A 13,803-nucleotide genomic window follows, 5' to 3' on the forward strand; every position below is an offset into this window, starting at 1 on the left:
GAAGTGATGTTTTATTTTGCTTAGTACACCATGTTAGGGGACACAAGATATTAATTTGTTCCTTTACTGGTTATGTTAATATGTAAGTGAATCAATCAAGAATCATTAAAATAACTACCATTCTAAAAATTAGAATAGATTTAAAGCATCACATCCTAATTTTTCAAATGACATTATACACACACACACACATAGATATATACATATATATCCTATTTTTAATAATGGTCTTAAACTTTCTTCTTCTAGAGAGAGACACCAAGTCTGGCTGAAAGAAATAAATTGGGATAAGTTGGAAAAAAAAAAAAGAAAAAACTGAATCATAACAATGTGTGTGAAATTGCTGAACGTTTACTTTGGAATGGCCATAAGCATTGAAAAGGACTGAAAACTTAAATGTGACTCTGTGGGGAAAACCATTACTTTGTTACACATGGAAACATACTTAACTGTATTATGAGAAATGCTGACTAATACATTATATAATGAAATTGACTCATATAAACTGTTCATACATTCAATATACAAAACTGTATTCCGAAAAAATTTAAAAACAACAAGTTACTGTCCTAGATGGTCCTGAAAGGACCACTACTGAGATTCATTGCCTTTCCATCATAGCTCTAACATGCTGTTGACATCATTCTTTGAACCAGTAAGCATAGGGCACAGATGAAAGGGAAGTAAAAATTAAGTTTAATTTTTTAATTAAAAAAATAAAATTTAAAACAACTACTTTAAAAATTAAATTAACCACTACTTTGATTTAAAAATTAAAATTAATAAAAGCCAAAATTAATTGACAAAAATTGTATGAATAAAAATCAATAAAATCTGAAATGAATTAATTTAAAGAAATTATATGAAGTAAAATGATGCCAAACTGAGTTTTGAGTAACCATGAAGAGATGGCCAAAAGATATTAATCTGAACTAGGAAAAAAGTTGAGAGTCAATTCTATATGAAATCCTGATCAAGATGAGTATTGCCATCAGGAGAAAAGTTAAAAATATATTTGAAAAGTTAAAAATATATATTGGGTGAGTAGAATTTTGCCCAGGCTCAAGTATCAAAGCACACTTTCAGTGAGCTGTACTTGAACTAAAAATTCTTTAGTAAGAGGTTAAAAAAGAAGACTCAGTGGTGAACTCAATGACGTATTTCCTTATTTTTATACATTCTCTGAAAGAGCAGATACACGGAAACAAAGCTTTGGCTGAAAAACATGGATTCAACAGATCATGTTAGCCAGAAAAGAAGGTAACTTTGTAAACTCCACTTTATTTTATTCAGAGAGAAATACAGCAAGAGTTTTAAAAATAACAAGAAAATAAAGTTTAAAATCTTTAATGTAGCAGAACATGAACATCGTATGAAAGAAACATAAATATAAAAATCTGAAAAGACAATTCTGGGCCACAGGGAGTGACATTTTTTCAGTGCATATTTGCAAAACATTTGTGTTCCTGGGATAAAGAAAACTGTCCAATCTTCAGTAACAGTGAACTGATGTTCCCTGGAATAAACAGTAGGTCTCCACCTTGGAAAAATAATATGGCTTCTTTGAGCAAAGCATTAATGACTTGCGCTTTTCTACAATCTTGACAATTAAAATAGATTCAGGTCTTAATTAAGAAATGATAATACCTCTACATGGTAGGGAAGCAACTTGAAAGCACTGGTAATATAAATACATATTCAATATGAAAATCTTCTATTTATATTTTTACCTGGCTTTCAATTTTTAAATTCACTCTCATACACCAGTGTGGTGTTTTCAAATGACATCTTCAGGTCAATGATTTCTTTCGACTGCAGTAAAGAAGATACGGCAAGAAAAATGCTGCAGTGCCATCTTCTGGAAGGACACTCAAGAAATCCCTCAGTTCTAGTTCCACAGCAACAACGGACAATGTTTCTGTTTGTAGGGAAGAAAATCTGGGTCATTCAGAACTGACTCTTGTCTTTCAATCAACTAATTAGAAGCTAGTTCAACTAACAATGTATTACAAAAGAAAGATACCAGTCTTTTAAAATCCATAGATCATGTTATTTTTACAACTTAATTCTTTCTAGAATTCTTTAAGTTGGGATTTCCTTACTGGCTTATTACATTGTTTTTCAATGGATTTCTATTATCCTCTAAAGAAAAATGGACTTCTATTGTTAATGTTAGAATTTTACTGTAACTGACTCTAGTTTATAAAGACTGCTTGCTAGGATCAGAAATACTATTAATTATGGAACACTTTCTAAGTCACTCTGTCTGAAATTTCATAAACCTCAGCATTATAAAAAAGTAAAAATCTGCACTTATGACCATTTATCTTTTTTTCCCAAGATGCAAAATAATGGGCTCTAGTAAACAAGAGATTTTTCAAGATTCAAGAATTTAATAAACACTTTTGTAAAGATAATATTGCAATTTATAATTCCATTGCTTAATACACACATGCTGCCCTCTGCTGAGAGGTGTGACACTTAAGAACAATGTTCCCAAACAAGCATACTCGCATGCCATTCCCTGTGATCCAAATATGCCCATCACTTACTCTAATTGCATAATTACTAGAATAGTATAAAATCTTCTGCTCAGATATGTACATCCACCCAAAAGCATCTGGCCAATAGTCAGAAACAGAATATCCTTTACAAAATAGAATGGCATACCATCATTGCTGAAGTTAATGAAATAGCTGTCAACTATGGGGAAAGATCCCTACCTCTGAAATGAGCCAGACTTAAGGAAAGACAGGCTCTTCTGTATACTTTCTGGTGACTATAAGAAACTCACTTAAACTCCTGAATCCTACTTTCCTCTTCTGTAAGGTAGAGGTACCATCTACTATCTCCCAGAGTTCTTTGAGAATGGAATTAAAATAAAATGATGTATGCCTGGCATATATCACAACCTTAATAAAGTTAGTTCATTTGCAAACCCCACATGAAAAAAAAAAAAGATCTACCAATGTTTTCCTAGCAAACCAGTTTATTTGGCCTAAATTTGGCACCTAAGTTACAGTATCTGAGGTATAAAAAATAGAATTGTGGGCTAAGGTATTTTTTGTACTTCACGTAAATCTTGCCACTGCCCATTTTTCCTCTTCTGCCAACCAATGCCTGGCAATTGCAGGTTATAGCCAAGAACACAGCTAACATCTTACAGCCATAGAGTACTTTAAATCTTTTGGTATGTCTCTAAAACATTCCCCAACTGTAGAAAACAGTTATTTCTGCTGGTAGGATTTTAAATGATGTTATAAACGTTCATTTTGTAACAGTACAGTACTGAAAGTTTTAATAAGAAGCAGTTATTACAAAAATAGTAACAAATACATCCTGGAAACAAGTCAGACACCAACTCCAGTTTGAAATGCCTTAGTTTGATAGCTCTCAGTTCTATACAATTCTGCCCTTCTCAACAGGGGACAACAGGTAATGTCTTGAGATATTTTTGTTAGAACTGGGGGTGGCACCAGTGGTATTCAGCAGGTAAAGGCCAGGTATGCTGCTGAACATGCTACAATGCACGGGAGACACCTGTACACACACAGAATCATCGGGTCCAAAATGTCACTAGTATCATGGGTGGAAAATGCTTCAAGATAAGAAAGCCAAGCTCTTTTTTCTGTGAGTCTGATCCCCATCTTCAATATTATTCTTTTGTAACTTTGCCTAACATTTTACTTTAGAGCCAATCTTGAAGTTTCTATTAATCCCAGGATATTGAACTCCATAACTTCAACTGGAATTCCAACACTGTTAATTTCTAATTTTATATGTACACTAAAATCAATAGAATCATACACTTTGTCATCAGGCTAACAATCAACTAGTGAAATTGCCATATAAAAGTAGAGAAGCTTATAAGCACATAGCTATCAGGATTTATAAATGACCATGAAGTCTAAAAATTCCAACTGTAAGTACCTATGCTGTAGAATACAGCATAATTTAGTGAAATTAAACTTTTAAGCCTCAGAACCTAGTCATCTCATACTTGCTTATAATTATAATCAACAGTAATAAACCTAATTTTTCCCCATAAACTCCCAGATCATTAGTAATACACTTGTCTTAATAGTTATTCAAATTTTTTAAATACTAAGGTCATGAATTTTTATGAATATAATAATTTGTGAAATGTTTGAAAGATTAACCTAAAAGCATTGGCTCTGTACATATTCACAAGTGAATATCAAATGTGATGAGGGGAATATACAAATATTGAAAATAAGCTTCCCAGCTGATTATGCTAAAATTGTCACATGAAAAAAATGAAGAAAAATCAAGCCTTCAGTAAATTATAAAAACTAAAACCAATCTATTCAAAACAAACAGAAAAACTTCAAAAGGGATGAGCCCATTAAACAAAATAAAAATCTAAGAAAAAGAAAATTGTTACCAAGAAAAATAGGTCACTTTACCTTTTAATGATGACAGGTAAAGTTGATATTTCTCTCCACCACATTTGATTCGTTGACAAAGTTCAGGCAGCAGTTTTTTCCACCACAATGTCTATCTTAGGAAAAAGTGAGTAAGTTTTAAGTTTGATGCATTTTACATTCAGATTTTCAATGACAACAGAAAGCATAAGGCAAAACCGCATCATGCTGTTTAAAAGACCACTCTCTTACATAAGAAGTTGTAGCAGCAGCCAGAATTTTGCTTAAACTTAACTTAGATATCTAAGTCATGTCTGTTAACTTGAAAGCCTAGTAATGTGCATGTACATGAACAAATACATATACACATAACATAATGTGTGTACATATATAGATCTATGTATATCTATGTGCATGGCTATTTTCTAGAGGAAACAAAGGCCACGTCCTGTTCTCACCTCTTAGGTGGCTAGAAAGAAGTATTGAATTTAAAACCCTTCTATTTTCTAAAGACCATATAGCATAGAAAATACTCTCCCACCATACATTACATTTCCAAAATCTTCAGGTAATAACTTTTTCAAGCAGGAGATTTTAATAAAGATAACATACCATCACCATACGTTTTAAAAGAATTTAATAATACTCAACACCATATTATACATATCTGCCAATTTGACCCACATCCTGCTGTGAGGTTGGACTATCATACCTGGTCCCCTTTTTGCTGATAAAGGACAATACTATCTGTAACTACTGATTTAGCTAAACTATAAACTGTTAGAGTTCTATCAAGTTACATAATCTGAAAAGCATACCCGATTCTCGTCTTTCAATTCATGATTGGCATAAGGAATGAGTGCCTCCGGGCACCTCTCTAACAGCATGTCTAGGCACTGTTCATACTCTTTCAAGCGTGTATGACATAAAATATGAATGCTGAGGCCAGCAACAGTGTCATCTGAGAGTGACTCCAAGAATAGACTCATGGAAGCTACAGCAAATGAAGGACTGCAGAGAAGAGACTAAGAAGAGAAAAATGGCATGTGAAGGAATGAATCAACCAAAAAACCAGAACATAACTTTTTAAAAAGTCTAATCATGATTTGCCAACAGAGGAGAATTTTTGAGCACATGTATCTGATACTATTTAATACAGGCAGACTGAAATATTAAATAATCTTGAAACAGCTCTAAAGAATAAAGATCTGTTTAATAAAAAGCAATCATTCTTTAAGCTTTGAATGTACTACAACATAAAATTAATAGAACTCTATTCTAAGAAAATAATCAACATTATAGTCAATGTTTTATATACACTAATTTTCATCAAAGGCAATCTAAACCTTAAAGAGATATAATTATATATATATATGAATTATATTCATACAATGGAATATTATATAGTCACTAAAATAAATTTAAGGCTAGTTAATGAGAAACTGCACACAATAAAATGACAAAAAAATCTGATACCAAGTTACATTCAAACATCAGTTTTGTAAACACTACACAGCTACATGCACATGCAGAAAAACCTTTGTAAGAGTTTAAAAATATGAAGCAGAGGTTAGCTCTCTAGATAGGAAACCAGAGGTGCCTTTATATATTTTTTCACACTTTCTATAACTGCATACACTACTTGTATAACCAAAAATAAAATTTAACATTTAAGAAAATTAAAGCAATTGTTAAGAACCTAATACATTTTTTTTTTTAAGATTTATTTATTTGTGCATACAGAACTGGGGTACAGGCCAGAGGCTCAGGGGCGGTGAGAGGCTTCACCAGAGACAGAGTGTGGAACAGAACAGGCAGATCGACGAAGTACACTGCTGAGGGGAGCAGCGGGCGGGTCAGGAGAGGTCTGCCACGCCAAGTGGTCACCTCCGGGGCAGGCGGGAATTGAACTCATGCGGAAGCGGCTTTAGATTCTCAGTGCTGTGCTTTAGCCCACTGAGCCACCAGGGAGGGCCAAGAACCTAATACATTTTATCAAAATCATCTGCCACAAACTGAAAGCACACAGCTTGTACTATTTTGGTATTCAGAATTTTACCAATGTTGCTTTTAAGCATGTATATAACTACTACTTTCAATTCTACCACCAAAATAATATCCACTTTCCTCTTCTACTAGATAAAGAGATGGTCATATTCTGATTGTCTTTTTCTTTTTGCAACAGCATCATCTCAGACTCACAGGAGAATATGGAGCATGAACTACCTACTTACAGTCAGCATGATTTTTTTTTTCATTATCTACTAAGGAATGACTAGAAGAGTAAGGTTGGTCCCTTTCCTTCCTACAAGTTGAATAACTGTATTCATCTGAATAATTTTCTTTGAAGATTTTATTTATTTACACATACAAGAAGTGGGGTACAGGCCAGAGGTGTAGGGGTGAAAGAATTGACCAAAGACAGAATGGGGAGCAGAACAGGCAGACTGATAAAATATATTGCTGAGTGGAACAATGGGTGAGACAGAAGAGGTCTACTGGGCCATGTGGGTCACCTCCCTGGCCAGAGATCAAGCTCATGCTGCAGTGGCTGCAGACAGCTTCATAGTGCAGTGCTTTAACCCACTGCACCACAGGGAGGGCCCTCATCTGAATAATTTTCTATCAATTAAGATGGCAAACATGAAATAGGATGATAAACTCTCATGCGTTGGTTCTGTCAACATTAAAGGAAACACAGATCAGTTTTCTATGGAAGTCTATGTAGATAACCGGGGTTATCTACAGGGAAGGAAGGAGCAAGGTCTGGGTAACTCAAACCAAGGTTAAAATGAACTGTCAGAACTGGTACAAATGGATTACCTACAGACTTTTTCTTGATTTTATCTGTCAAGAGGTTTAAAAATAAGAAGCATCAGACAACATATATATTTAGATAAAAAGTTCTCCAAGGAGAGTATTTCCCTTTATTTTTCTCTCCACCCAACACATGAATTACTTGCTCCCTTCTCTGATATATGTCTCTCACCCTCCTCAGCTGACTTTGCAGGGTTGGAATTCAGACTTGTCTTCTCTATGTACACAATCACAATAGTGACTGTCAAGGGACTGACAAAAGCAAACTGGGGAGAGGAGAACATGAGTTTTGGTCAAGGAAAGGACATTTACTTACTGTTGTTACCCAAAACCAACATTTTGACATGCAGATAATTTGTAGATTGATTTTAGTATTTACACAAATACACCAATATAGTGATTTCAGGACAAGAGACAGAGTCAATCAATCTCAGGTAGTGCTGGGGTAGGGAATGCAGGGGTGTCATGTAATTGTGAAAAAACTCTCCAGGTGATTCAGAACTACCCCTATTCCTCTAGGTGAGAACAAATGAGATCTGTGTATATATATGCCAAAATCAACTTTTAAAATTCCACTAAATTTCCAATTTTATTCTTCACTATACATTGCCCTGAATGCCCAAACTTAGCAATCATCTTCCCCCTTCCCTCTGTAACCATTCACTAGTTTTTCAGTATGAAAGTTTATTTTTTGTGTGTTTAGTTCATTTTTGTTTTTCCTTTATATGTAACATACAAGTAAAATCATATGAAGCTTGTTTTTCTCCTTCTGGCTAATAATTTGCAATAACTAGTCAATAGATATTTGGATTGTTTCGTATTTAAAAAAAATTTTTTTAAAAAAGTCACCATTAAAGACTACTTGAGAAAAAGTTAGTAATTAAAATTATTTTAAATAAAGAAATTAATTTGGCAATAAACATGAGTGTGTATATCTCTTCCAATTTATGTTATTTTCAGGTAAATGCCAAGAAATAGGATAACTAGATCTTACGGAATTTCTATTTTTAATTTTTTGAGGTATCTCCACACTAATTTCCATAATGGTCGCACAAATTTATTCTACCAACAGTGTATAAGGACTTTCTTTTCTCTACCTCCTCTTGTCTTTTGGATAACAATCATTCTCTAAGGTATGAAGTGATAGCTCATTGTTGCTATAATCTATGGTTTCCTCATAACAGGTTTTTCTTGCATTGTTCCATTCTTTGATTTCTTAATTGTGGCAGTTTTTTTGAGTTCTGTATCTGATAGGAAGAAAAGCTCTTCTGTGTCTTTGTGATTCAGTTCTGGAGATCTGTATCCTCTTTGTGGTTCTTTGCTCCCTTGGGGACTTGATTAGTCATTTGTATTTTTCTTTCACACTACGGTTTTCTTTTGGCTTGTTCTGCTTTTGTTGTGTGAGGTTCCTCTCTTCATTTTCCTGGGCATTTACCAGTTGGTAGACCCAGCAGCTGGGTCCTCATGGTGTTTAATGTGGTTCTGGAGTTCACCCTAAGGCTGATCAGGACTAGGATCCAGGAGTTTTGGTTTCCAGAACTGGGCAGGGTTGGGGGCCAGGCAGGGGGCATAGGGAGTGGCCTTGCAGATCACTTCAAGGTTACTGAAGGCCATATCTCTCTCAAAAGAAGAAATAATGAACATTACTTCAAGTGTCTACTGGCCACCTATATGCCTTTTGTGAAGAAGTATCTACCTATCCCTTAGCCTTCTTTAAGGTATTCATTTTTATTATTATTAAATTGCACCGTTTCTTTGTATATTTTGGATATTAACCCCTTGCCAGAATATACTGTATAAATTATTTTCACATTCAGCTGAATGTCTTTTCATTTTCGTGCACATTACTTTCACTGTAGTAGAAATTTTTTGGTTTGATGTAAAACCATTTATGTTTGCTTTTGCTTCTATTGCTTTTGGAGTCAAGTCCCAAATATAAATCTAAAACCAATGTCAAGGAAGATATTCCTGTTTTCTTCTATTTATTTTATGGCCTCAGGCTTTATATACTAGTTTAATCCATTTTGAGTTAATTTTTGTGTATGGTGTGCATATAGCAGAATAGTGTCCCTCTTTTTCATATAGTGGTTCAATTTTTCCAGCACTATTTATTGGAGAGACTTTCCTTGTTGGTGGTAAGCACTTGGTTTCTTTGCAGTAAATTAGCTGTTCATATGTGTTGGGTTCTCAGTTCTGTCACTGACCTGAGGATCTATTTTTATCCCAATACTGTGTTTTTTTAATTACTTTCTCTTTGTATTATAGTTAGAAGGTGAGGTGCTTCATAACTCCATTTTTGTTCTTTATTTTCAGAAGTATTTTTGCTACTCAGTAGCAAAACTTTTTGTGGTTCCAAATAAAATTAATGAATTTTTTTAAATTTCTGTGAAGAATGTCAGTGGGATTTTGATAAAGATTGCACCGTCTCTGTTTACTGCTTTAGTAATATAGCCATTCTGATGATGTTACTATATCCAAACCATGCACACAGATTATCTTTGATTTGATTCTTCTATTTCTTGCAACATCATCCTATAGATGACTGTATACAGATTTTTAACTTCTTTAATTAAATTTAATCCAAGGTATTTCTTTTGCATGTAATTGGGGATAGGATTTTTTTCTCTTTTTGTTAGTTATTTTTGTCTAGGCATGCAAATATTGCAGCCCCACTGAAGCAGCAGCGGAGGTAAGAGTGGGCCAGTGAAGGCCACTATTGGTGGCCACAGCAACAGGCTGGCATATGCGCAGTCACCACCTCCCAGCCAAACACAAATTAATCACAGGGTGTGAGTGTGGCAGTCCAGAACTTCCCCCACTAAGAGACTCAAATTTCATAGGTTATGGCCCACAACAGAAAGGAAAAGCAGGGAAGCAGGGAAGTGGAGTAAAGACAACTTAAGCTCAGAATGCAGCCAGCTGTGAAACAAAAGAGGAGATATGGAAGCAGTGTCATTCCTTAAATTGTGATCAAGTATTAAAGCCCCAAACTTCCCTCAGCCCCACTCCTCATACTACTTAAACTGAGAGCTAAACAAAATTAAATCCCCACTGCTCCACCCTCACATAGAAAAAGCAAATAAAGCAACACATATGCCTAGTAAGCAAAGGAAGCAAAATGAGAAAAGAAGTCCTAGAACAAATACAAAGGATATAAAAATGGAGAAAAAAAGACTTCAAAACAACAGTACTAAAAATGGCAAATGAGCTACTACGAAGTCACCAACTGCAGATAGGTTAGTGCAAGACCTTAGAAAGGGCATTCTGGAATTAAGGAAGTTCTTCAACAAAGAAACTGATTACCTAAAAAGATCATAAAACAAGATTCTGAATGAAATGCAGACAAATTTAGGAAGTATTTTAAGTAAAATTAAACAAGCAAAAAAAAAAGAAGAATTACAGATGATTACAGATGTAGAAGATGAAAATGAACTAATCAACCATTTACAAAAGTCCAATAAGTAAAGAAAAATGAGGAAACTATGAGAGAAACTGGATAAATGGAGTTTCAGAAGGTGAAGAGAGAGAGATGGCAACAGGAGCCCTATTCAAAGAAATAACTGATAATTTCCCCCAAAATAATCAATTAAATATGGGTATGAAGGAAGCAGAATACCTAATTTTAAATGCAAAAGGACTAATCTAGACAAATACTACCAAACTATTAAAGATCAAAGATAAAGAAAAAATTTGACAGATATAAATAACAATAGCAACATAAAAAAACAAGGTAAAATACACCTTGTAGAAACCCGACTTCATGAAATAATTTAATAATTATCAAAGGGAACAGCAGGGGCAGAGACGGATAGAGAGGGAAGCAGGTGGGATTACTGGCATGGGAAGTTTGGTGGCCAGTGAGTGGAACACGTGTACAACTGGAAAAGCAAATGTGTAACCCCCAAAATGAAAATGAAGATAACAGGAAACCTACATCAACAGGAAACCTGAGATCTAACCAAATTTAAATCTTATGTTACATTGTTAATATGTATGAGCATATTACTTACCTGTAATTTTGAAAGGTCTTCTGCATAATTTTTATCTGGTAATGTTTCAGATGATAATAAGACATGAACCCATGGATAGATTAAACCATAATGACTACATGCATTTATCTAAACAAAAAAAAAGAAATTTTACATAAACAAAAATAAAACAAGATTTTTTATCCATCTTACAAAGACCAAGAATCATTAATCCTCTGCTGTGTTTCAGAACTAGGCTTATACTTTTCTAGGAAGGGGAAGGAAAGCCTTTTACAATATAGTCCCCTGGAAGCCTTGCTGCTTCTCCCTGAATAAATCTGCACTAAAATATTTCCTTACATTTAAAATTTCAAAGAATTATAAAGCAACACTTTTTATGTAAAGTGCCATGCTGTTTTACCTTATTTTAAAAAATTTAACAGTAATACTGAAAATAATTTCCATCTTTATTACTTTCTTTGGGAGACACAAACCTCTTCCATCCAGTTTTCAAGACAATTCCAGGAAATTTCCCTTACTCAAGAAATTAGTGACTTTTCCAGTGAAATCACAAAATACAAATGAGTCAGGAAGGAGCACCGAGGGGAAAAGGTTAAAAAAAAACAAAAAACATTTTTAGGGCTGCCATTGCCATGAGAGTTATAGAACTGCACTTGTGTGCAAACAATAAGTGAGGGTTCAGTGACGAAGTATTTCCCACAAGTCTCTGCCATTGCTGTATCACCAGGTAAGTCTGCTGATGTCTCTTTTTTCATGAAGGTTACTTCAGGACCTCACCCTCGGGGAGAAAGGATGCGAGATTTTGAGACAAGTTCTTTCCCCCCTGTCTCTGGTTGCTGAGATACAACTGCAAATAGATAATATGGGAGGAGTAGAGGGTGTTCCTTAGAATATAAAATTACTTAGCATGTAGGCCACTTCACTCACAGACGAGTTTTGAGAGAATTTTTAACTCCTGTTTAAGTGAGATACCTGGTAATATATGAATCAGGGTTGATTCTAAGTCATAAAAAAGAAGGCCCATTATAATGTTACGATGTAGATAAGGTTAACATATTCTCTCATTATCTTACCAGATCTTCTGATGTTTGCAATGGTGTGGTATCAGGGGGCTGCCTCTTAGATAATCTCCAGATGTACTGTGATGTGAGTTTGAGGAAGAGTTCCTGATGTACCACATGAGGGTTACATGCTACCAGCCGAGCTTCCCAGAAGTCTACCAAGAGCTGAGGAACTGTACCTTCACCCTTATCACAGAGCACCTTAAACAATGAAACAAGCCCCCAACACACAGTTAAATATATCACTGATCAGGTTACAGCTGGTTTGAATATCACACCATCATGTAGAAAATGCATTTAAAAAATTTACCATTAACATAAGGGCCACAGCAAAAACACACTGAGACATTTTAACAGGAAAAAGTTTCTAGGCTACATGAATACAATTTCTCCAGAAACTTTATTTAATTTTTATTTTGTTCTATAAACTGATTGTGTGTAAGTCTGGTTTTTTTCCCGAAAAAAAATTGAAAAGCTTACTTCCCTTATCTTGCTCCCCACTCCCACCACTTTTACCAGACCAAGCAGAATAATTATATTTTAAAAGTGCCAAACCTTGAAGAAGGAATCTGCTTCTTCAATTCCAATATGGCTGCTCTTCTGCAAGCCTAGGATTGATGCCACCAGCAATCCAGGCTGAGTTTCCTTCAAGTAAACAGCAAACTCAGTTGGACAAATCTGTCCCTTTCTCTGTTGAATTAATAGCCGAGGTTCCAGACTGAAGCCACGTACGAAGTTCATCTTCAGATAAAAAAGAAATTTAAAAGCATAAGGTATTCAGATTGTCTACCTTGGGAATATATGCTAGCAATTCAAGTTTTGTGGTTAAGTTATTAATAGTTTATATCATGTCAACTTTTTCTTTAATTACAAAGAGTAGTTATCACTCTAAAAAGGATATCATTGTTTACTATCTTTACAAGAGTTACTACAATTAAACATCAAAATATCCTATTTTTGTAGAGTTTTAAATTTAGGCTTATTTGAATTAAAAATAATATACGTTAAGGTTTTTCCAAAATTACGGAAAGAAAATTCACCTAAAATTTACTCTTCAAAGTAGACAGCATCTCAGCGTTGACTTGCTCTTCTTATCATAACAAAACATGTCATTTGTACAGTGATAAAGCACTCCTACCCTTCTTTTTTAGAAATCAAAGCCATACTGTGGACATCTTAGTAAAGCTGAAAGATTTCTGAATTATCTCCTGTTACCATTTGTCATACTTTGTTGTTGTTGTTGTTGTTAGATATAAAGCTCCAACTAATACCCACTTTGAGTCACTTGCTTTCTAATATCATTTTCCAATTAAGAAAAATGAGCTATGGGCCCTCCCTCGTGGCGCAGCGGGTTAAAGCACAGCACTAAGAAGCTAAAGCCACTTCCTTATGAGTTCGATCCCTGCCTGCCCTGGAGGTAACCCACATGGCACAGCAGACCTCTCCTGACCCACTCACTGCTCCCTGGTGAATCCCCTCACTGCCCCTGCACCTCTGGTCTGTACTCCAGTTCTGTATGCACAAATAAATAAATCTTAACAAAGAAAGAAA

General features: G+C 34.7%; 2 protein-coding genes across 4 annotated transcripts in view; one reads left to right on the forward strand and one right to left on the reverse strand.

Annotated features, from left to right (window-relative positions):
- Nucleotides 1–12,346, forward strand: part of LOC101620700 (ceruloplasmin) — a 61,024-nt gene extending 48,678 nt beyond the window's left edge. Inside the window, exons 19-20 of one of the 3 annotated variants that reach the window (XM_012724931.1) lie at nt 6,571–6,673; nt 12,268–12,346. In XM_012724931.1, coding sequence (XP_012580385.1) covers nt 6,571–6,653 — 83 coding nt within the window. In that variant the 3' untranslated portion in view covers nt 6,654–6,673; nt 12,268–12,346. Of the gene's footprint in view, nt 1–249; nt 676–6,570; nt 6,763–12,267 lie in introns of those variants that run through there. The other 2 variants (XM_012724930.1, XM_012724932.1) reach the window with 2 other exon arrangements.
- HPS3 (Hermansky-Pudlak syndrome 3) overlaps nt 932–13,803 on the reverse strand; it is a 38,511-nt gene continuing 25,639 nt past the window's right edge. Inside the window, exons 12-17 of the mRNA XM_004682120.2 lie at nt 12,808–12,993; nt 12,265–12,453; nt 11,213–11,320; nt 5,204–5,410; nt 4,428–4,518; nt 932–1,918 (exon numbers count right to left, since the gene is read on the reverse strand). Of these exons, the coding sequence (XP_004682177.1) occupies nt 1,791–1,918; nt 4,428–4,518; nt 5,204–5,410; nt 11,213–11,320; nt 12,265–12,453; nt 12,808–12,993 (909 nt within the window). The 3' untranslated portion in view covers nt 932–1,790. The remainder of the gene's footprint in view (nt 1,919–4,427; nt 4,519–5,203; nt 5,411–11,212; nt 11,321–12,264; nt 12,454–12,807; nt 12,994–13,803) is intronic.

This window comes from Condylura cristata, unplaced genomic scaffold (assembly GCF_000260355.1).
Source record: "Condylura cristata isolate star-nosed mole 26May11 unplaced genomic scaffold, ConCri1.0 scaffold00014, whole genome shotgun sequence".
NCBI classification, from domain to species: domain Eukaryota; kingdom Metazoa; phylum Chordata; class Mammalia; order Eulipotyphla; family Talpidae; genus Condylura; species Condylura cristata.